Source organism: Coccidioides posadasii, chromosome 3 (assembly GCF_018416015.2).
Source record: "Coccidioides posadasii str. Silveira chromosome 3, complete sequence".
NCBI lineage: Eukaryota > Fungi > Ascomycota > Eurotiomycetes > Onygenales > Onygenaceae > Coccidioides > Coccidioides posadasii.
The window spans coordinates 937,829-959,541 of record NC_089409.1 but is presented as its reverse complement, the minus strand read 5'-3'; the positions used below and the strand labels follow the sequence as shown (position 1 = coordinate 959,541).

Here is a 21,713-nt window from a genome sequence, read left to right as displayed (position 1 = left end):
ATGATTTTTGGGAGCCCAGAAAACCCTCACTCTAAGCCACATTCCTAGTGGAATATTCTTTGAGTGTATGGATGTACGGAGTACTGAACATACCTTTCATACTTCGTAAAATTACCTCAGCCACAGGTTTGTACATACATAATTCGATAGTTAACGTATGTACGGAGTACGGAGTACGCTGTATGGAGGAATTTTACGGGCTCGTCCGTCCGTACCCCGGAGTTTGTTCCTCGATGCTGACCGTACGAGTACTTCTTTCGCCCTCCAGAGAGTGGGCTTCGTATGGGTGCTTCTTATCCTCTTTAGGCTCCCGCAGTCGGAAATACAAAGTTGAGGGGACTATCACAAAAGGAGCGTGTAGTGGAGTTTTCCGCAAGGACAATCTGGTTGTGTATTTTTCTGGACCCTTATTACCGCTGCAGTCCGTACCCCGAAGGTATTTACAGTACATGATTACATACTAGTTTGCAGCTTTCTTACAGTCAAGCTCGAGTAACAGAGTATTATTTCAATTTCTGAGAGAAAGGCGACAAGCAATTTATGGAGTAAACTTACCTACTGGATATTCACGTATAGTATGTATATATACTCCGTATGCTGCGTTGGAAAGCTTTTCTCAACTTGATGTCGCTGGTTATGTTGTCCGCCGCCGCATTTCTACAAAATGATTTGTTAGTTACTGTATACGGTACGGGGATCATAACCGCCTGGTATACTTTGTACTCGGGAAAGGGTGCACCAAAGGTTCTTTTGCTCCACTCCCGGGCACAATGCCATGGTAAGGTTAGCGGGCTCGACGGATAGAGCCGTGTCCGCAAACTCTTCAAGAAGCTGCTGCGAACACGCTCCACCATAGAGGCTGCCTTCTAGACACTCTGAGCTCTGCTAGACCAATCTTTCTGCAGGGAGAAAGTAGCGGTCAAGCTTCTCAACTCCGACGTTCGGCCAATGTCGATGCTTGGTGGCGGGTTTACACCATGATTACTGCGTCCTCGGAACTAATACGTTGGCGTTTCAAGACGCACGTTGAAGATCGGATCGCTTGAGCGACCTGAATAAGAAACTTTTCTCAGTTCCGTCCTCGTCTCATCAGTAGAATGAAAATTTTGAATTGTATGATAGATTGAACGATGTCTTGCTTGAGTCTAGTCCCGTCAGGCTCATACCAGAGAAGCCTGGTTCCTGTCGCCAGATAGGATTCTAGGCAATTCGCAAGCGAGCCGCTTGAGATCAATCATTGTGACTGGTATGGTTTGGGGCCGCAACGGGACGCGTGGTTCGGCGGATCTTTTTGTGCCGTCTTCAAAAAGATGCCTGACTTCCCTTGCACAATCAACGAAACTGCTTGCCTTGGTTTTTCCAAATATTCCTAACAAGCATGCTAGCCGGTTCACGAAAAGAAACGTAGAAGCACCAATATTGCCCCATAACAAGTTGTTCCATTTATTCACCGCAATCAATGCATCCCAACCGACCCCAAGACGTGTAGCATATATATGGATCACGTCCGCAAGAGCCAGCGCGATTAGATAATTTTGGACCACCTTCGCTGCATAAGACCCCAACCCCTACAAACAGCGGTAGTAAAATACTGATTGCCGAGCTGATAGGCAAGAGACTTTATGCTCGGGTAGGGGATTAAAGCCTCGCCTACGTTTGGAGTCTGGCCAACAACGAATTTATGAGCATCGTAGAAAGCAACCCACCAGCCCACCAACCTAGCAAAGGTTAGTATCCAATCCGAATAGCAGTTAAATGCGGCAATTCACTGAAAGTGGCTCCAGGATGTGTGGCCAAAGTGGCAAGATGGTTCTCATTTTGAGATTCATGTTCATGGGAGGAATTTGACGTCCCTTAAATTTTAACAAGGTGGATACATTCCCTTTGCATTGTTTGATTATAACACTCAGTAGCCTGTCCGATTTCAGCATCTGCATGCCTGCCAGCTCCGAACCTCGAGTAGCTGCTGGTGTCTGAATGCTGAGCGTCGGGTTCGGGAACCCAAGGCGTGAATCACGTGATCAAGTTGACTGGGCCGGGATTCTCTGCGTCCATGGGGTTTGCTCATGGAGTACACTCAGATATCTTTGCAGCATAGACAGCGCAGCTTAAGCAAAGGAGAAATGCCCTGGAATGAAATCCACGACACGTCTGCAGCGGCATTTTCTGTGCCTTCAGTCCTCGATGATCCCTTTTTCCAGTCAAGAGACATCCCCACGCGGCCGCACTTGCGAATAGCTCCTCTGCGCAACCCTATTCCTCCAGGCTCTCGAAAGATCCCTTCCCCTCTTGAGCCTGCTACTACCGGAATTAGGGACTCCGGGGCTTCGAAACCACCCAACCTCCCATCTGGAAATCCGCCAACAGAGCTACCTACACTCGAGGATTTCCTCAGAGCAGCGCGCAGAGATAATGATCTTCCTCATATCTTGGGCATGTTGCCGAGTTCAGAACAACCACCCAAGACTATACTTCCGGCTTTTATTAGTCTTAGGGCTGTTGAAAAACTGCCTTATTCCTCATTCTCTGACGAAGCTCCGCGAAAACGTCGCCGGCTAGAACATGTGGGAGACAATTTTGGAGAACTTCTACAACTACCTATCCCGAAGGTCCAAAAGGAAATACCAAAGCCACGTCCATTTGGGCCACTGCCGATTTTGAATGAGCTTAAAGAGCCTCCACCAAATGCTGCTTTGTTTCCGCCCATCGAGGCAAATAGACGTCCTGTGATTTTAAACCCTCCAGGAAAGGGTACGTCCCCTTCCACAGAACAACCATCTTCGGAGCAGGCTGGGGAACGCCGTGCACAAAGAATAGAAGACCTTATTGAGCTGAACGACCAGGATGGGGGGGCTAATATGGAAAGCCAGGCAAGTGATAACCGAAGCGCAGATACCCAGGACACGGACCAAGCGGAACTAGCAAGTGATACCGAGCGGGTAATAGATGGATACGATAAGCCTGCAGCAAGAAAAGAGTCTAAGAAACCGAAAAGGAAACTTCGAAGGTGGTCGGAGCAAGAAACTCACGATCTTCTCCGCGGTGTAGTGAGATGCGGTGCTGGTAATTGGACTAGCATTCTCGCACAACGGGATCTCAAATTCAATCAGAGAACTCCTGGGAATCTGAAAGATAGGTTTCGAGTGTGTTGCCCGTGGGCATACGAATCGGGGCAGACACCCACTTCAGATGATATCCAAGCTAGGTTGGCCGACAGTATAAGCAACGCCCAATCTGGCCTGGTTGCAAAGATAGTTCTCCCTGATCCCAGAGTGGCTAAGGGTGGTCTAGACTTTAACAAAGGGTCTATCGGAACCTCGAGCTTATCAGTAGCAAACTCCAGCCGCCCTACTACTGAGTTGGTTAGACCATGCAGATTTACGGCCCCAGACCTTCAGCAAAAGCAGTCAAAGTTGAAACAGAAGCGTTCTTCAGGGTTGAATGGAAGCCAGGGTCTATCTAATAAATCTAAATCTACCCTCATATCGCTCGGCTTGCAAAACCCGGATGCGACCGTTAAGTCAACTCGGCGACACCGCCGTCCCTTCACTCCTGCTGAAGATGAAGCGCTGCTCAAAGGTTATGCTGTCCATGGATTTCAATGGACCTTGATCCGTCAAGATAAGCATTTGGATTTGATGCATAGGAAGGCTACGGACTTACGGGACCGTTTTCGGACAAAATTCCCTGATGTCTATCGCGAGGGTGGCTTTGCCACCGTGAAAAAAATAGAAAGCAATATCAAGGGCGGCAAAACGGCAGCTACAGACGGGACGAAATCGAGCCTTTCATCTACGAACAATGCTAAGTTTGCGAACCATAATTCTCGAAAAGCGGACATACCTACCTCTACCAGTGGTGCAACCGCAGTTCCTATTGACCCAGCCATGTCGCCTCCCGCACCACCATCAAGTCTTCCCGAACCACCTAATGTACCAGTCACTCCGTCATTTTCATTTCCAATTGACGAGGACGTGCCGGAAGAAAACAGCTATGCTATTCGCTGGGCAGAAAACACTTTACCTCCATTAGTATGGGATGAGCTAGGATAAGTTTTCTTCACATCATAATAGCCCCCAGTTAGTTTGATTCTTGTTTGGAAATATGAATGCTTGGGTTAAATATCGTGTATTAGCCCCTTTGAGAATGATTAAAATATAATATTTGATACCGAAAAACGTTATATTGTTTTCATTGTTTTTGCGGGTAAGTATAACAAAGTCACAAAAGTGTCAATGCCTGAACTCCTCATCGCTCATATTCGCTTAATCAAAAAGGAACACAGTGTCCTGGTCATACGATAATGAGACAGTACAGCAAGACCAAAAGAAGCGGGCTGATTTTGACATCGTTCCATAGTTGCACTCCGCTTGACAATACTGGCCAAGGGGGAATTGGAACTAAAATGCATCAAACAAAGCTTCAGGAAGAATCACGCGGTTTCAGGGGGAACTTAAAATATCAAATCCTTGAGATCTGCAAGGAGTAGACTACATACAATATTCATCGATCATATAAAAGCATTACAAAGGCATGAAAGGAGCCCTTCAGCACAGGCCAATGCATAGTCGGTCGCCCATTGCTTGGTCACCATGCATTGCGATCCCAGTTTGGATCTAGGACCCATAGTTAGCTTTAAACTTCTTCATCTAAACAGCCATGCATGGGAGAAGGGGACTTGAGTTATACCTTGAACAAAGCTGGCCAGGACTTTACTTCCCGTCTGCAGCAGCGGATGACCTACAACGATCTGCAAGAACCGCTGCAAGCCTTCCCGTCGGTGCTCAATAACATCGTCACTAAAGCGATTCGTGAAAACCTTCCCCGGGAGCGGTGGAATGGTGACCCGTGCGCTTTCTCGCTCCAGGATGTCTCTGAAGTATTCGAAATCGGAGTAGCGACGGCGCACGACGGAGTGCTTTAGTTTGAAGGCTGGGATATTGGTGCGGCAGACAATCTCATAGGAGGTGTACATGTTGCGAGATGTGCCATGGGTTTGAGGATTTCTCACCTGTATGCCCGGCGAAAAAAGCGTTACGCGTTAGCTCACGGAGAAGGGCACGGGAAGGAGGGGTATCCGAAACTTGACAGGGAGAAGAAGAATCAGTACTAAACGGGGAAGAGTAAAACTGGGAGACGTACTTCGATTTCGAGGAAATTCTCTGGCGGTCCGTATATCTCCTCGAAGGTTTGTTGTCGCGCCTCTGGTAGGGCCTGCATCTTGATACCTTGAAGAACAGACGGTTCACGGCAAATATCGGACGATCGCGGACTGATGACGACGATGATAAGCAAGGAGAATTCCAAAGTATACCTTCTAGATTAGATTGAAAGCATAAATATAAATGCGCGTTCTGCAAAGGAGGGCCGACAGAGTAATGCTTCTCTCCTTGATATCTGACCACGGGAGTGCATGACGACGATGCCGGTCCGTGGATGATAGTTGCTCCGCTCCGACCCCGCCTCCAGATTGTATTATGTCATCATATTAAATTTGTCCAATCAGAAGCGCCTGTGGTGTGGGTCACCAACTATGACATAACCAGCTCTCGGGATGAACGGTCAAGTGCGACCTTGTGCGGAGCGCGGAGGAGTACCCGGTATTAACATCGCAATATGGTTCAAATGAAACGTTTGACAGTTCAGCCTCGTTTTCATCAAAGTAATCTCCATCTTTATATAGCCTTAATTTATACATTATCCGACCGCGGAGCGATATATCAGCGTTTCCTCTCAGTGGCAGATCTCGGAGTTAAGAAGTCCATCCCAAAGTCCAGACCAGTTAACCAAGTGACGGATGCGTAACTGATCCGCCGCTCGCCCCTGTTGATAAACAAACCAATCGACAATTAGCACAGAGTACTCTCTATCTTGGTTGCGCTCAGGAAATATATCGTTCTTCTATTTTAATCCATGTACATCGGAGTCTGCACCTTTGATCAGCCCCATGAGCTCGTCCCATTTTCCCACCCCGACTCTGGCTGAACCGCATTCAGAATCAGACGCAGCCACACAGTCTGATGTGTCATATCACCTTGCACGTGAACAAATGAGCGATAGGTATGATGAAGGCTGTGGCGATGAAGATGAGGATCGAGATTTTGAACCTGAATCGGATGAGTGGGAAGAAGAAGATGATGATGATGAAGATGAGGAAGATAACCTGGACCATGAGCTCCTCGAAGACGAGGCAGTACGCGAGCTACTAGGTACGGATAGCTACCCTCAACCGGATTCCCAAACGCTTACATACAAGCTAGACCAAGAAGATGGAGATGTACACATCGAATTTACGGTGGAGGACAGCGACCAAGCTGAAGATGCGGAAGGTGATAACACTACCCGCACTGGCGCTACTCGAGGTGCGAAATTGTCAACGCTGTTTATCTGTACCGAATTACGGTGTTAACTTCACGCTCCCCTTTTTTTTAGTAACAACAGAACAGTTATTTCGGTTACTGGGGGCAACTGGACTCAGACGCATCTTGCAGACACATGGATTATGGAGAGGACAGGCTTCTCACAACGAAGATGATGAAGATGCATTTGTTTTTGGTTCTTATGGCTTCAGGAGACGACGAAGGCAGAAGCCCGTTGAAGATCTATACCCAAAAGTTCCCAGCGAAGCGGGAGCTGAATTAATGGTGTCCGGAACGTTCGGCAGTAACCCATACTATCTCGATAGAATTAAGAATAGAAGAACAAAATTTGGGACAAAAATGTTGTGGAGAGAGTTGGGCTTAGGGCCTCGTGGCGCCGACTTGAGAGCTGCCAGGGCGATTCCGCAGGTAATACCCACATTGATGCTTGTTATTCATCATTTATGAAGAAAGATCTGACGAATAATATTACCTTAGGGCTTAATTCCGAGCTCCGTCCCGGACAAAATCGTACACTTTGATTCTCGATGCTATTCAGGACAGTTCTCCGACGATGGTAATTTTTTCTTTTGCTGTGGCCAGGATTTCAAAGTCCGCATGTATGATACTTCTAATCCTTGCGACTGGAAGTACTACAAGACAGTTGAGTGTCCATTTGGCCAGTGGACCATTACAGACGCTTCGCTAAGTCCAGATAATAAGTATCTGGCTTGTAGCTCTATCAGTAATGTTGTGTGTTTGGCTAGCACAGATCCAGCATCAAGCGCGGATCCGCATATATTGGATTTTGCTAAATCTAGACGACTTCGAGGTCCCAATCTTCAAGGATTCAATCATCCTGCAAGCGGGGCCTTTGGTGTAAGTGGAACCTCTCAATTATCATCAATGGACCAACCAGCTTATGAACAATCTAGATATGGTCTATTCGATTCTCAGGCGATGGGCGGGAAATTGTTGCTGGAACTTCAGACCGCTCCGTTGTCGTATATGACATTGAAACACAGCAGCCGATCTTACGGCTTCAAAACCATGAAGATGATGTGAATGCTGTCTGTTTTGGGGACAACTCGTCCCCGCATATTCTCTATTCTGGATCCGATGATACAACCCTAAGGGTTTGGGACCGACGGTCCATGGCAGACGGGCGAGAAGCAGGAGTATTTCTCGGCCATACAGAAGGCTTAACCTTTGTTGACAGCAAAGGGGACGGTCGATACGTGCTCTCCAATGGAAAGGACCAGCTGATGAAATTATGGGACCTTCGGAAAATGATGACCATTTCGAAATTCGATACAATTGATCCGAGTAGATATTCCACTGGATTCGATTACAGATTTATGAATTTTACGGATGAGGACTATCAACCACACCCGTATGACTGTTCTGTGGTTACATTTCGTGGGCACAGCGTTCTGAGAACGTTGATCAGATGTCATTTCTCACCACCACAGAGCACCAACTCTAGATATGTCTACACTGGCAGTGAAAGTGGAAAGGTCTATATATATAACCTGGATGCTACTATTGCCGGAATAGTGGATGTCGCAAAAGCAACATACCTAACTCGACCCATGGACCCGGATATTTATGGCCCAGCATCCCATTATAGGAGACTCGATAATCAATGGAAGACCGTCGTCCGGGATGCAAGTTGGCACCCGAGCGCTCCTATCCTAGCAGGTATGTTATATCTCAAAATGGGTCAATTTTAAGGTTCTTTTTCTGATTTGTTCCGCGGCTTTAGCCACTTCTTGGAATGGATGGGGCATGTCCATGGGAACGTGTACTGTACACTCCTGGAATGATGATGCTTTAGATGATGAAGGTGATCCGCCTCTTGGCCAGAGCTATAACGCGCGTTTGGAATACGTCGAATCCTTTAATCGATTTAGTGATTTAAACCGCGATAGCGATCATAGCAACCCTAGTGCTAGTCACGGGCTGAGAAGTCAACCAGTTCACCGACAGACTCGGCAGTCAGATGCTGGAGAATCGTCGGAAAGTATTTGGTAACGCGACAGGAATCCCCGATCATATATCACGCAATATACTTTTCAAAATTGTATATAACGTTCACGGTGTTTCCCCCCGGATTTGGCCCCCTGCGATGATACCGTAGATAGAGCCAGATCAAGAAATAAAACAGTGCAAGAAAATGATAGAACCAATCATATACAATGGTATAGTACACGCAAAATACTAAGCCCATAAAGTAAGGGAAAAAAAGAGCCAAAGGACATCTCCGGTTGGGCAGTACAATATAGTACTGCAACAAAAGAACCTTGAGTTTCCTCTATTCAAGTGCCCCCCCCTTAGGCGCCGACTCCCAAATTCACGACTTGCAAAATTATGTTCTGCAGTGAATATGCTAGCAGGAAAGGTTATGCGTTTCTGCAGACTTCGTCCTGATCGCTCTGAGGCATTCATCTCTCCACTTCACAGCCGTCCCAAACCAGCGCTTGCTGCGCCCTACATTATGCGCCTCCTACTAGGATATTATTGACGGGAATATGTACTGTTTAACAGCGCATATTAGCATTCATGGTGATTCACTTGTGAACTATCATCTCTTCAACAAGGCCAAGTTGGCCCGGGTTCCGCGCTTTTAAAATCAGAGAAATCGGATGGACTGACTTAATTTGATGAAGTATCCTATGGCTCCCATAATGAGAAAACCAAATCCGACAGCCTGGCTGATCTTAAGAAACTCGCGCTTGTCGGCTAGAATCAAACGCAACTGTTAGCAGCGCTCTCGGATAGCAGTTGGATGCTTTATAGATCGTGATATGAAAACGGAGAAGTGATTACGAGGGTGCAGCTACTTACGCTTCGTGCATCGGTTAACGAAGAGCATGCCATCCTTGACGAAATCCTTGGGGATATCGGCCAGTTCCTGAAATGTCTCGGACATGATGAATGAGATCTGGGGAGGCGGGGAATGCAAGATGGAATAAATAGAAGAAAGTAAGACCACCCTCAGCGAGGAACAGGCTTGGGAGAAGACTCGGCAGGTATGTGACTTTGGTTTGTCTTCATGGCATCGCACGGGAGCATTCTGGCGAGGTGTCCTGTGTTCGACAAGCCAAGTATCCCCTATCAGCGGAACAAATGTTTTCCCGGATTAACTTGGTGAGCTATCACGTGAGAAACACGCTAATCCCGGTTCGTCCACGGTCGTCCTCCCTCCTCTCACATCAGAGGACTCCCAACGCCTTCTTCTCATCTTCCTTCACATTCTTGTTGGCCTCTTTATCATTACAAGACCCCTTATTCCACCAGGTACATCAAGGAAAGGCACTTAGTGTGAGCTCTCTCCCCTGAATTGCCTTCCAACATTGAGCTGTCACCCCTTGCCGAAGGCAACTGGGATCAAGCACGCGGCTGACCACTCTCATGTTGCCATCGCTGGCACATAAGACTAAATATTCAGCTTGGCTTCACTGAAGCTCTTGCCAGAATTTTCTGCTCTCCCTTTCTATTTCACTTGTTGATTCACGGATAGCTGTGTCACTTGTCTGCTTGATCAAGCTTCTTGCCCGCATACATTGCTTACAGACCACGGGGATTTGAGATACCATATTTGTTGGCACATTTGTCGAAGGATAAGAAGGCGGATTTATTGTGAAACACCTGAGAGTTTGGTCCTGTACTTGCCATCGAAGGCAGTCGGGCGGTTTATCTCAAATTCGAGAAAACTAGGCGCAGTCCATTCCCGCTTTTGCGAAACCTCAATACTCTTGTTTCACATACTTTGAAGCATCCTCAACACCACCGACCATCAGGATTTGTACGTATCTATCTTGATTTTTCTTCTCGTCTCCCTCGATTTCTGCTTTCTATTTTCTCTATTGCCCCACGCAAGCAACAGAAACCATGACTGGCTGGATAACTTTGGGCAAAACATTAACTTTCATTTGTCCTACGAGAATGCTTCTTTATCGCTAATTCGGACTCCCTAACTGGCAGACATGTACTCTCCTTAAATCTCTGCGAGATCCAAAAGCCTGTGCATAACGATTTTCAAGGAACAATCAATTGCGTCTCATTTCAGAGATCCGTCCCCACATAGCCCGACATGGCCACTGAAGATGATAATTTTGACATTGACATTTATGGCGATGCAGGGGGGTACAATGGCAATGAAAACGAGGGAGATTATAAGGGGGAAGAGCCTGAGCTCATCCTCGATGCACCTGAGACATCCCATCAGAATGGGATAGGCGACGGCGGTGCCTCTGGTGGTAATAATAATGCTACTGAGAACGGCAATCATAAGATCTTTAAGACGGAAGAGTCGGGTCAACCCGGTAAATCGGCTTCTGATAATCTCCAAGTACCCCAACAGGGTGTCAAACGGAAAGAGAGCCCGACGGATAGGCCCACAGACCCAGACGCAACCAGTGCTTTGTACATTTCCGATCTCTATTGGTGGACTACCGACGATGAGATACGCGGATGGGTAAACGCGGCCGGCTGCGAGAGCGAGCTCAAAGACGTTACATTCAGCGAACACAAGGTGAACGGTAAAAGTAAAGGGTATGTTTGCCACTCTGTATGGCTCTTAAGTTGTCGCTTGACTTTTGTGGCGCTGATTTTTTGCATTTTATCATAGACAAGCTTTTGTGGAGTTTACTTCGCCGCAGGCAGCAACGGCTGCGAAACATCAAATCGAATCTCTCAACGCCGCCCAGCAAAGTGCAAGGAAGTACTCGGTCAATTACACTCAGCCACATACCAATCCATTCCGTACACTTCCGAAGGATAACCCCATGCGAGGGAAGGATGACCGTTCGAGGTCTTCGTCCGCAGGCTTCAATTCGCCGGTCCAGGGGATGAACTTTGGCATGGGCAACACTGGTGGGTATAGGGGTGGTCGTGGCGGCGGATTCAACCGTGGAGGCATGAACATGGGTGGCTTCAATGCTAACCGCAATTTCTCCAACCCAATGGGCTCCGGTGGGTTTCAGGGCGGTGCGATGGGAGGCGCTGGCTTCCAAGGAACACCTGTCGGAGGCATGCAACCTTACGGAGGCTTTGGTAACCGCGGAGGTATGATGGGATCGAACATGCGAGGTGGTCCAAATATGCGAGGCCGTGGAGGCATGGGTGGGCCTATGGGCGGAAATATGATGCCTGTCGGTGGCATGGGAGGGGTTGGTATGGGCGGCATGGGAATGGGTGGTATGGGAGGTATGGGAGGAATGCCCAATCAGATGGGTGGCATGATGGGTGGAATGCAAGGTGGTATGGGAATGCAAGGTATTTCTATAGGATCATGTTGATGACATTTTCTTTTGGGCTTAGGTCGATGCTAATTTGTATTCTAGGGCAAGGTTTCCAGGGCCAGAATCCTCACTTTAACCCAGCGTTCTTTGGCCAACATGGAGGCAGTGATGGCGCCTGGAACCCCCATGGAGCAAAACGCACCCGCCAGGAATGATCCCGAAATCGGATCGATGAAATCTCTGGAAATGTGCCTCACTTTCTAAAACATCGCGAACTTCGAATCCCTTATGCATTATGACGCTACTGCCTCCATCCTCTCCCATCTCTATCCGATTACATTCTCGGTTGTATTAGGCAAACTAAAGCATTTGGCGTTTGTTATTTTGTCTCGCTTCTTTTTTCTTTTTTTTTCCCCCCTTATAGCAGTGTTGAAAATTCCCTATGGCACACCGGCAATCTTCCATTGGTATCAGTCTCTATTGCTATGTCGGAACAATTCCCACCAGATAAAAGGTTTCTGTCTCTTTTGCTTTCCACGTTTCTCGTGATAATACATCCACAGAGGTTTCTGGAGTCTGTGGGTCATTTCAGAATGCTTTCTTTACCCTGATCCCGGTTCTCCATGGACTTCTTTTTCTTCTGCCTCTTTCTTGTTTCCTTTGCTGATCAAGTATGTGTTTGGGTTTTTTTTCTACCTAGGTTTATTGTTGTCATCATTTACAAAATAGACTGTTTCATTTCTTTCCCCGGAATTAATATTTGTCGGACCATTGACTGTACCAAGGGATGGGAGGACTAAGGAGTGCCTTCCTATGTATTATTTTATTCATTAATTGGATTTCTTTGAATTTCAATATGTGTGACAACTTGTCCTGCTCGATTCTCCTTCAAACTCACGGGTGTCTGCATTTCGGAATCAACTTCCGCCCCGCCGGTCTTGGCATCTTCAAGCCCTAAAGGGCGGGCATTTATTGTTCCTTTCCAATTCTCATTTTTGCCGGTTTTGGTTTCCGGACCTGAATCATGCGCGCTTTTCGCGAGTCTCCGGATTTTCCCCACAACTTGTTTCCATAGTTCGAACGCGGGGTGAGCCTCGCCCTAAATTATTGTTTTATCCCTTTGGTTCTTCGTCTCTGATTCTGGTCCGGCCTATCGGATCGCTCTTGTCATGGGATTATGCCATGACCTAAGCGCAGGGGGCCCCGGACCTTCGGGCCCCGGTTTTCTTATGTTAATACAAAAGCATCGGCCGAGACGCCAGCGTGCCGGTTGTTCCTGAGATACGATCAGGATTATAAAAACCATAACTGGCAGGGCCACAATGCCCGCCACAATGGTACCTCTTGCTATATACTTAATTTTATGCATTTGCAAAACATGAGCACGTCAGCCAGGGTCGTGAACAACCTGCCTGGAGGTCTTCCAATTGCACAGGTACCGTTACATACCAATCCGGAAACGGTAGCATTGGATTATGTCCAACGCCTGCAATCTCTCAAGGCGTCGGATTTTACTGAAGATGCACTTTGGAGAGATACCTTTGCATTCACGGGAACTGTAAGGACGTTCCATACTCCAGCTGATATTAAAACGTCCTGGAACGACGTTACCGAAACCCATAAGCCCAGCGATTTTGCATTAATACCTGGATCAGCCCGTGTTGTGCAAATTGGCGTTCGGTCATCTTGGGTTGAAGCGAGGTTCGTCTTCAAGACAAACGGCATACCTCGACAGAACGGCTCTGGATTCGTGTCTTTAATACCAGCCGATGGCGAATGGAAAATTTGGCTCCTAAGAACTATTCTAGAAGGAATCGATGGTCTTCCTGATGTCGACGTTTTGAATCCGACAGCTCATCTAGTGCCCAATGGACACCAGAATGGCATCGTGGAGCCAACAAACTACGACTGCGTGGTCGTTGGGGCCGGGCAGGCAGGTCTCGCAGCTGCAGGTCGTCTGAAGGCGCTAGGCGTGCAATATCTTCTCATTGACAAGAATGCTGCTATTGGTGATAATTGGCTGTTGAGATATGAGTCTGCAAAATGTTCGTCTCTCTAATTTGCTGATTTGGGCCCAATTACATCTTTCTAACATCCTCTTATAGTACATACCGTTAGAAACTATGGTAAGATTTTTGGGTTCGCTATTCAATTATGCTACACATAGCTAACGTGGGTCGATATAGCTCATCTACCATTTGAGCGCACATTCACTCCGGATTGGAAAGAATTTCTGCCCAAACGAGATGTCGCCAAAGGCTTTGAAATTTGGTTTAATAGATATGGAATTGTGGGTCGATCCTAGCGTTTTGTGCGAATCCTAGTTCTGACGCCGTTGAAGAATGCTTGGTTCTCTACGAATCTTGAATCCGGAAAATGGGGCGAGGACAAGAAGGAGTGGGCTATCCGTGTTATCCGGGAAGGCAAAGAAGTTATTCTCACCACTAAACACCTTGTTCTTGCCGTTGGCGGAGGTGGTCAGATTCCACGAATGCCCACGTTCCCTGATCGAGTGCGTCCATCTCCATGCCAGCTCCAAACGAAGCCCTTTTTGGGTCAAACTCTAATATCTGGAAATAGGAGAAATTCAAAGGTGTGGTTCTCCATTCAGTTGATTATACGGACGCGAAAGGATGGAGAGGAAAGAAAGGTGTCGTCGTCGGTGCGGCAAATACAGGTACTACCTTTCATTCATTGCATGACATTCAGGTTCGCTTCTAACGTTGCTTACTAGCACACGATGTTGCGGAGGACATGCAAGCTGCAGGCATGGATACTACAATGGTTCAACGTCAAGCAACATGTCTGATATCATCTCCAGCCCTTTCTTCTACTTGTCTCGTGCATTCTGACCCATTGGTTAGATGTTGTCCCCACCGACTACTATTTGAAGGTCACTGGAGGTATGCCACGGACCAATTAATGAGACAATTTTCACCCAAGTGATATTAATTTCTAACATACTACTAGCCGTCTTCAATGACCAAATTCCAATAGAAATAGCCGATAGAATACAATTCAGCAACCCCATCGCTATCGGACGACAAATAGTCGCATATCATTTGCATAAAATGATTCGTGCAGACCCAGAACGTTTTGATTCTCTCGAGCGGGCAGGTTTCCTGCTAGATAGATTTGGTGACATTACATACCATGTCAGCGAGCGTGGTGGTGGTCACTATATGGATGTTGGTGGATCAGGAAAAATCTCCAAGGGGCTGGTAAGAAGGCACTATTTTTGATGACGATTTTGATATCAAATGCTGAACACCACGACGTTATATCAGATTAAAATGAAGTCGGATGCCCTTATCACCGCTTACACCGAAAATGGGCTTCTTTTGTCGGATGGCTCCGAGCTCAAGGCCGATGTGATTGTGTTCACAACCGGATTCGTTGGAACGCTTCGTGATGAGGTTGCAAAATATCTAGGTCAGCAAATAGCGGACCAGGTGGACGAATACTGGGGGCTGGACACGGAAGGAGAGATTCGTGGAGCTTATAAACCTATTGGCCGTGAGTATCTATTAAACCACCAATGGTACATATAAAGGTTGATTTTGCTAATAATATCATTAAGATCCTGGATTGTGGTACACTGGTGGCACACTTGGTCATTCTAGGTTCTTCTCTCGTTTCTTGGGTTTACAAATTAGGGCTGCGCTTGATGGCACTCCCTTGCCAGTCTATGAAAAGCTTCCGGGAAGACCAAACATGAAGGCACGCCCACTGGGCGAAATAACTGAATTTTTGGCGGGTGCTGAAGCTAATTAGATGAGCTGATGGTTTTGGTATTCTTCTCCCTTCTTCTCTTCGACAACTCAAGGGAGCACAAGACACTATTATGAGAGGAATGTTTGTATAAGTGAAGAGACTGATAGTTTCTCTAGAATTTCTTGTGAACTTTTCTGTGCATACAATATAGAGTACCCAGTACGGAGTAAAGGCGCTGCTATTTTGCTTTCGACTGCAAAAATGATGGACACGGCGTCGCGATGCGGCCGGTGCGGGGCCGTTTGCCACGTGGTGGCCCAGTAGCCCGGAACCAAGTTCCTCCGCGTAATGCCAAGACACTAGGTACTTTCTCCTTACACCCTGCAGACTTGGCGAGTTTACACGGTATTACGGTATTCTGGGCAGAATCAAAGGGGTGTCAGCTGGGGAAGGTATGGAAGTCACGTGCATGAGAGCACTGGAAATTAAGGGGGCTAATCGAGGCACGAGAACCTCACAGAATCTTCCTTGACTACCACCATCTTCATCTCGTCACCGCGACGTTCTCCCATCCGATCTAATGCCACGCGTCAAGGATCCGTGAGAATCAAACTCAAGCAGGGAGAATTCCCCAGCTCTAGACCCATACGGGGCTCTGGCCACAATGCCATCCTACCTCCAAAATGCCGCCCTCAGAACAAATCCTCTTCGCTCCAAACTCTTCCGCTCCAAATACCAACGCGCGAAGCTCCTCCATGGCAAACGCCTTCATGACAAGCTCCGCCGCATCAACCTCCTCCGTCCACGACATATCCCTCCCACCGCTCCAGACGTCTATCCGCTTCCGCTACGCAATCCATACGCCCTTGGCACCTCCTTCCCTACTATGCAAGAAGCACGCGAGGCCATTCTACACTACACCATCGCTCAGAATCTCTCCTACACTGTCTCACGCGCCGACTCGACACGATATATTATCAAGTGTCGATGTGCAACCTGCCCGTTCAGGCTACGCATCACGATGAAAAAAAGCAAAGACGACCAGCAGGCGGTGGTGACGGTGTCACGGCCGCATAATTGCCCGCCGGAAGTGCATAAGGGGTGGAGGTGGGCGTCGTCGGTAAGGTATTTGGTTGCGAAGCATAAGGAATCGTTCAAAGAGAAGGGAGGGAGGATGTTGGTGTCGGAATTGAGGGAGTTGGAGTTAAAGGCTGGGAATGACGTTAGTGAGAAGCAGGCCTGGAGGGCGAAGAGAGCAATTGCGAGTGAGGTGCAGTCATGACATACACTGTTTGATAAGGAAGTTCTGGTGTATATGTTTGCAGGTTTGTGAGATTCAAACAAGCAGATTCTTGGATTGTTGACCTTCGCTGGGTGAATGGTGTGAAGGGGTTTATTGTTAAGCTGCTATTTCTGTTCTGCATTCAAGCATTGTATGTGGTCCCTTTGTTTATGTTTGATTATCAAGTGTATAATCAGAAGTGAAAAGAATCACAGTGTTAATTAGTATTGAGATAATAAATAAAATGTTTCATAGATATATAAAGTCAAGATATGGAGTAGTGAACCCAGTGTCTTGAAGTTCATGAATTTTTTTTCATAAATATTTGTGGTGCCCCTAGGCCTAATCTGACCAGGTCTTTGAAAGAAAAAAAAGAAAATGCAGAAAGAATGTTTGCCAGTGAGTGTTGGGAAGCGAACAAGAAGTTGTGGTGCTTGGGCATCAAACAAAGCACGTAGACAAAAAATGTAGAGGTATTTCCCTGTTGTCCAAAACCTCTGTATGAAGCAGTTGGTTAACAATTCACCCACAAAGAACAACAAAGCCCGACTCTTCATGGGAGACAGAGGTATACAGAGGCATGCACAATTCAGTGCAGGGGGGTCCCAGGCTTGTATCTCGACATCCAGGAGTCTGCTCAGTTTCTGTCACCACAAGAAAGAAAAGGGGGAAAAAAAAAAGAAAAAGGAAAAATGAAGATATTCTGGAATGATGCACCCGGCCGCAGAAAATTGACAGTGGCTGATTCGAGTGCCAGCCAGCAGGGTCTGTGCACGAGGAAGCTTAATTCATCCAGAAGGTTTAGTTTGATCCCCCGATCAGCGCCACGGATGGGACAACCTTATACCCGGGCCCCCCCACCTTCGGCACTGTACCTGGTGAGGTCCCACAGACCACACCACGCTACAGCTTCGAATTCTCGCTGATTTTCTTGTTCTTATCGGCAGGGATATCTGTGGCATAAAGGTGACACCATGGCTCGCTCTTTTGCTCTTGTTTGGCGTAAGAGAGGAAGCCTTCACCATAGGCAAGGTTGGAGTAACCAGTACCGTTCTTATCCTGGGGCGATGAAACGTTTCTGAGATACGAATTATTCGTTAGCACAAGACCAGTAAGGAAACGGTATTTGAAACCTACGGCTTTGGTTGGTCGTGTGGAAGAAGTGTTGGATCAAGAAAAGTGGCTGTTTTGGTTGCTTGTGACCGTTCCTGGATCCCAGGATTCGCGACGTACGAAAACTGAGATCCGATGTCGGCGATATGATACTCTAATAGTCCTAGGCCTGAAGGATCATGATGGTCCTTGGGGATATAAACACATTTGAAAGTTTCTTGACCCGACTTTCGACGATGAGATTTGAGGACCCTGTTTGGCATGGCTCCGAAGAAGAGGAACACAAGGACTGAAAGGGCTGGGTTACAGATAGGATATGAGGTGTCAGGACACGGAGAGATAGTATATTGCTGGAAAGGATAGTTTTGAAGGAAGAGGAAAGAGGTTTGAGGAAATTGACATTGATTCAAGCACAGGAAATCTCAATCTTTTATATTGGATTGTACATCCAATGATCGTAGGCGTATGTATAGATGTTCTTCCCCAGCTTCCAGGCGTGCATGCGCTACCATTTAGGTTAAGGCTGCCCGAATTTCATGGATTGCAGCAGTGTAAGCCTACGCTGTGGAATCTGTTCCCACTGTACATAAGGCGGAGAGGATTCCGCTCGCAGATCCTTTACACATGGATAGTCCATTGATCAAGCACTGTCATATATAAAAGCGTTCCTTGAGTGCTGCTCTAGTCACCTAGATAGGTAACTATTATTTAATGCGCAGCCACAATTTCGTTGAAAAGGTTCGATGTCAGTTTTAGTGTGGAAGTACTTCCGATTCTGTTCATGTGCAGCCGGTTGTCTTTCAAAGGAATGTCGCCCGGACCTTAGGCGCGGTCCTTGCAGCTTGGACCGTAAAGTCGGAGCAGGAGATAGCCAATTGAGACAATCAGCGGCTGCCAAATCCAGCATGGCACACATGAAGATACCGACGGACGTCAGCTCCTTGTAGCACAGATCCACAGTTGGATATCAAGCCCTGAAACAAGCAGGCCCCTTTTCCACCAATAACGGCCCAATGTCCGCAGAGATGTCGAATATGCGATACCGCCTTTCTGACCGACCCCCGTGATGAACGTCAAGTCCCTCCAGATCGTCGTCGGATGTTCCAGCGAATTCAGGAATCCAGGCGATCTCAGCGGGGAAATTAAGATTAAATTCGCAGCCTTGTGCTTCAAAAAGTCAGGTGAACCATTAAAACTTGGGAAGGGGATTCCCTCTGCGAATACTTTTTGTGCACGTCCACAGCTCTTGATGTCTTCTGTTTCGGTGTTTTCGTGAGAACAGAGCCGCAGTTGTGGATGGAGCGCTGCTCTAGCACACCTCATCGACAGTAGGGCGACATGCAAATAACTCCTCCGTACGGAGTACATAATGTTGCTTTCTTTCCCTTTTTTTTTTCTCCCTTCCCCTTTTTATGAAGCCAATTGACGAATGAATCAGCGAGATACCGACGAGATGGCCAGGCCGACTGCGCCACAACAAAATGAGTAAGCAAGGCTACTGTGGCGGTCTCGGAGTAGGAATGCGCTAACCCATTTCAGGCAGGATACTGTGGCTGGGTGCTCTGGCGGTGCCCTTTTGTTTGTGGCTTGCCTCAGCGCGCCGACCGGTCGGACTTGGGCGAACTGAAAAACTGGCGTCGCGAGAAAAAAAAAGTTTCTGGAGATCTCCAGAAATGGAGGCTAAATCTTTCTCAACCTAATTCCGTTGCCACCAAGTTCCGCTCAGGATTTTTTTAGTTTATGTCTTTTTTTCCTTTCTTTTTTTTAATAAATAAAATTTTATTTTCGGCAGATCTTCTCGTTTGGAAGATAAATCAGACGTCCAATGATAGGAAACCGGATTCTATGACACTTGGAGGATCACCGCTTTCTCATACCTTAAACTTGCGATGTCGTTCCCAGCTCCCTCCCCTGACCTCTCGCGAGGAGCGTCGCGGTTAAAAGATGGGTCGGAGCCACGCCAAAGTGTGATGATACAGTCCGGAGAAACCGATGATGTCGAAGTGGCTCCAGCACTGGAAGCCAAGTCAAAGCCTGCTGTGAAACCATGGGCTCATTTCTTCGCAGGAGCGTAAGTGGTGAATTTTCATAGCCAACGCCGAGCCGCAAAGGAAACATGCTGACGGATGCCTTTTCATGCTCCTTGTAGCGTCGGCGGGATGACTGCTGCAACCCTTACTTCCCCTCTCGACGTATTAAAAACGCGTCTTCAGTCAGACTTTTATCAAGCCCAACTTCGATCCCTCCGTGCCGCTCATCCATTGCCGCAATCACATTCCATACTGTCCTTATCGCGCAGCGCGATGGTCCACTTTAGCGAAACCGTTCAGATCCTCCGATCAATCCACGTACATGAAGGATGGCGCGCGCTGTTTAAAGGGCTGGGCCCCAATCTTACCGGAGTAGTTCCCGCCCGGGCGATCAATTTCTATGTATACGGCAATGGAAAGAGGATATTGAATGATTATTTCGGCTATATCCCAACTGAAACTCCGGCAAGCATTCATCTAGCTGCTGCTGCGGTTGCTGGTATTGCTACTGGCACTGCCACCAACCCGATTTGGCTTGTGAAAACTCGGCTGCAGCTCGACAAGTCGAATGCTTCGAATATACCTGGCCGTGGGAGACAGTACAAGAATAGTTTGGATTGTATTCGACAAACAGTCCGTCACGAAGGGATTCGGGGTTTATACCGGGGCTTAACGGCGTCGTATTTGGGAGTCACGGAGAGTTCACTCCAATGGGTCATGTACGAGGAGATGAAACGTATACTAGCCAGGCGTGCGGCTCGACGAGCGGCTGACCCGGCACATGTACGCGGATGGACAGACACGGCAGAACATTGGGTTGGCACGATTACAGCGGCTGGTTCCGCCAAATTGCTTGCTGCAGCCGCTACATATCCGCACGAAGTAGTTCGTACTCGACTACGACAAGCCCCCACAATCCCGGCTGGTGGAGGCAAGGTCCAAATGAAATACACTGGATTAATGCAGTGCTTCCGGGTGATCTGGAAGGAAGAAGGGATGGCTGGGTTATACGGTGGCTTAACACCACATCTTCTGCGAGTCGTTCCTAGTGCGGCAATTATGTTTGGAATGTAAGCTTTGCCACTCATGCTTCGATCTCAAGACCGTAGCTATGGATCTTTGGCTAACCTATCTTAGGTATGAAATGATTCTCCGGCTATGTGGCACGACCTCATAAAGACCGCCCTTCCCACCTACTTCCCTAACCTCCGATTCCACCGCTGTCGGCACTTCGATATAGCCTATGAATGCTCGATATCTATGTTCAGCACCTAATATTCCCCGTAGAGGCCGCCTTTATCGTTAAAGATGGAGACCAAAGGTCTGAGACAATCTCCACTTCCGGCCTTCTTTGCATTTTCAGGCGTTATAGATGATGTGACAACCCAGCTTCTGTTTGATTCGAGCTAGACCAAAAAGCGAATATGGCGCGGTTTGTAATTGCCTTTCCTTTTCTGTTCACCAGTTGACCAGCGTTATCTGGGCTGGTTTTAACTGCTGATTTCCTCTTGACTGTACATTAATGTTGGTTATTTCCCTGTTGAGGTCTGGGTTGTAGAAGTGATCTACTACTAGTTTCTCTGGCCCGGTTTCTATCTTGCGTGGTTTTAGTGGGTGCTTATAGATGTACCATATACTCTGTGTACTTTGATGAATATCGCATTATCCGTCTACAACGGGCAGAGAATTCTAAATCTGAAATGTAAATATATACCCGGCTATATGACCACAAATGATGTGAACTAAAAGTTGGCAAATATAATATATGGAGTCTTCATTGGTAGGCGAATCCCAATAATGACATTCCACCATACGGGACCTCGCTGGAGAGGCCTCGCATTCCGGATGCCAATATAAGCTTCTACGGTTCCGTCCGGTTGGATATACTTTGTTTAGTTACAATAAGCAATGGGCGAGGCAAATTTGTGCACTATTACGTTGCAGAGTGGGTTCAAGATTCGGGGATCTG

At 47.4% G+C, this 21,713-nt stretch overlaps 9 protein-coding genes across 9 annotated transcripts; 6 read left to right on the top strand and 3 right to left on the bottom strand.

Moving 5' to 3' along the window:
* Positions 1-2,123: 2,123 nt before the first annotated feature.
* D8B26_005231 (uncharacterized protein) lies at positions 2,124-4,052 on the top strand (the record flags this gene model as incomplete). The annotated part of the gene is made up of 1 exon (XM_003066549.2): positions 2,124-4,052. One exon carries the CDS (start codon positions 2,124-2,126, stop codon positions 4,050-4,052), a length of 1,929 nt encoding a protein of 642 aa, XP_003066595.2.
* A 150-nt stretch (positions 4,053-4,202) lies between these two features.
* SNX3 (Sorting nexin-3) lies at positions 4,203-5,303 on the bottom strand. Its single transcript, XM_003066550.2, has 3 exons — positions 5,143-5,303; positions 4,690-5,011; positions 4,203-4,616 (listed from the first exon to the last, which is right to left on the bottom strand). Exons 1-3 carry the CDS (start codon positions 5,218-5,220, stop codon positions 4,588-4,590), a joined length of 429 nt encoding a protein of 142 aa, XP_003066596.2. The 5' UTR covers positions 5,221-5,303; the 3' UTR covers positions 4,203-4,587.
* Positions 5,304-5,713: 410 nt separating this feature from the next.
* D8B26_005229 (uncharacterized protein) lies at positions 5,714-8,540 on the top strand. The gene is made up of 6 exons (XM_066124754.1): positions 5,714-6,209; positions 6,261-6,362; positions 6,442-6,788; positions 6,858-7,238; positions 7,295-8,060; positions 8,125-8,540. Exons 1-6 carry the CDS (start codon positions 5,948-5,950, stop codon positions 8,391-8,393), a joined length of 2,127 nt encoding a protein of 708 aa, XP_065980835.1. The 5' UTR covers positions 5,714-5,947; the 3' UTR covers positions 8,394-8,540.
* Positions 8,541-8,854: 314 nt separating this feature from the next.
* Positions 8,855-9,291, bottom strand: SSS1 (Sec61p translocation complex subunit; the record flags this gene model as incomplete). Its single annotated transcript, XM_003066552.1, has 3 exons — positions 8,855-8,895; positions 9,015-9,101; positions 9,207-9,291. The coding sequence occupies 3 exons, from the start codon at positions 9,289-9,291 to the stop codon at positions 8,855-8,857; spliced, it is 213 nt and encodes a 70-aa protein (XP_003066598.1).
* Positions 9,292-9,589: 298 nt separating this feature from the next.
* Positions 9,590-12,473, top strand: D8B26_005227 (uncharacterized protein). Its single transcript, XM_003066553.2, has 4 exons — positions 9,590-10,167; positions 10,347-10,916; positions 10,993-11,639; positions 11,708-12,473. The coding sequence occupies exons 2-4, from the start codon at positions 10,456-10,458 to the stop codon at positions 11,818-11,820; spliced, it is 1,221 nt and encodes a 406-aa protein (XP_003066599.1). The 5' UTR covers positions 9,590-10,167; positions 10,347-10,455; the 3' UTR covers positions 11,821-12,473.
* Positions 12,474-12,983: 510 nt separating this feature from the next.
* Positions 12,984-15,379, top strand: D8B26_005226 (uncharacterized protein; the record flags this gene model as incomplete). Its single annotated transcript, XM_003066554.2, has 10 exons — positions 12,984-13,650; positions 13,711-13,731; positions 13,792-13,895; positions 13,947-14,117; positions 14,186-14,282; positions 14,340-14,408; positions 14,470-14,508; positions 14,576-14,826; positions 14,893-15,121; positions 15,186-15,379. The coding sequence occupies 10 exons, from the start codon at positions 12,984-12,986 to the stop codon at positions 15,377-15,379; spliced, it is 1,842 nt and encodes a 613-aa protein (XP_003066600.2).
* Positions 15,380-15,983: 604 nt separating this feature from the next.
* D8B26_005225 (uncharacterized protein) lies at positions 15,984-16,601 on the top strand (the record flags this gene model as incomplete). Its single annotated transcript, XM_003066555.2, has 1 exon — positions 15,984-16,601. The coding sequence occupies one exon, from the start codon at positions 15,984-15,986 to the stop codon at positions 16,599-16,601; it is 618 nt and encodes a 205-aa protein (XP_003066601.1).
* A 903-nt stretch (positions 16,602-17,504) lies between these two features.
* Positions 17,505-17,977, bottom strand: D8B26_005224 (uncharacterized protein; the record flags this gene model as incomplete). The annotated part of the gene is made up of 2 exons (XM_066124753.1): positions 17,505-17,679; positions 17,739-17,977. The coding sequence occupies 2 exons, from the start codon at positions 17,975-17,977 to the stop codon at positions 17,505-17,507; spliced, it is 414 nt and encodes a 137-aa protein (XP_065980834.1).
* Positions 17,978-19,500: 1,523 nt separating this feature from the next.
* Positions 19,501-21,431, top strand: D8B26_005223 (uncharacterized protein). The gene is made up of 3 exons (XM_003066556.2): positions 19,501-19,785; positions 19,864-20,814; positions 20,882-21,431. Exons 1-3 carry the CDS (start codon positions 19,604-19,606, stop codon positions 20,919-20,921), a joined length of 1,173 nt encoding a protein of 390 aa, XP_003066602.1. The 5' UTR covers positions 19,501-19,603; the 3' UTR covers positions 20,922-21,431.
* Positions 21,432-21,713: the final 282 nt, after the last annotated feature.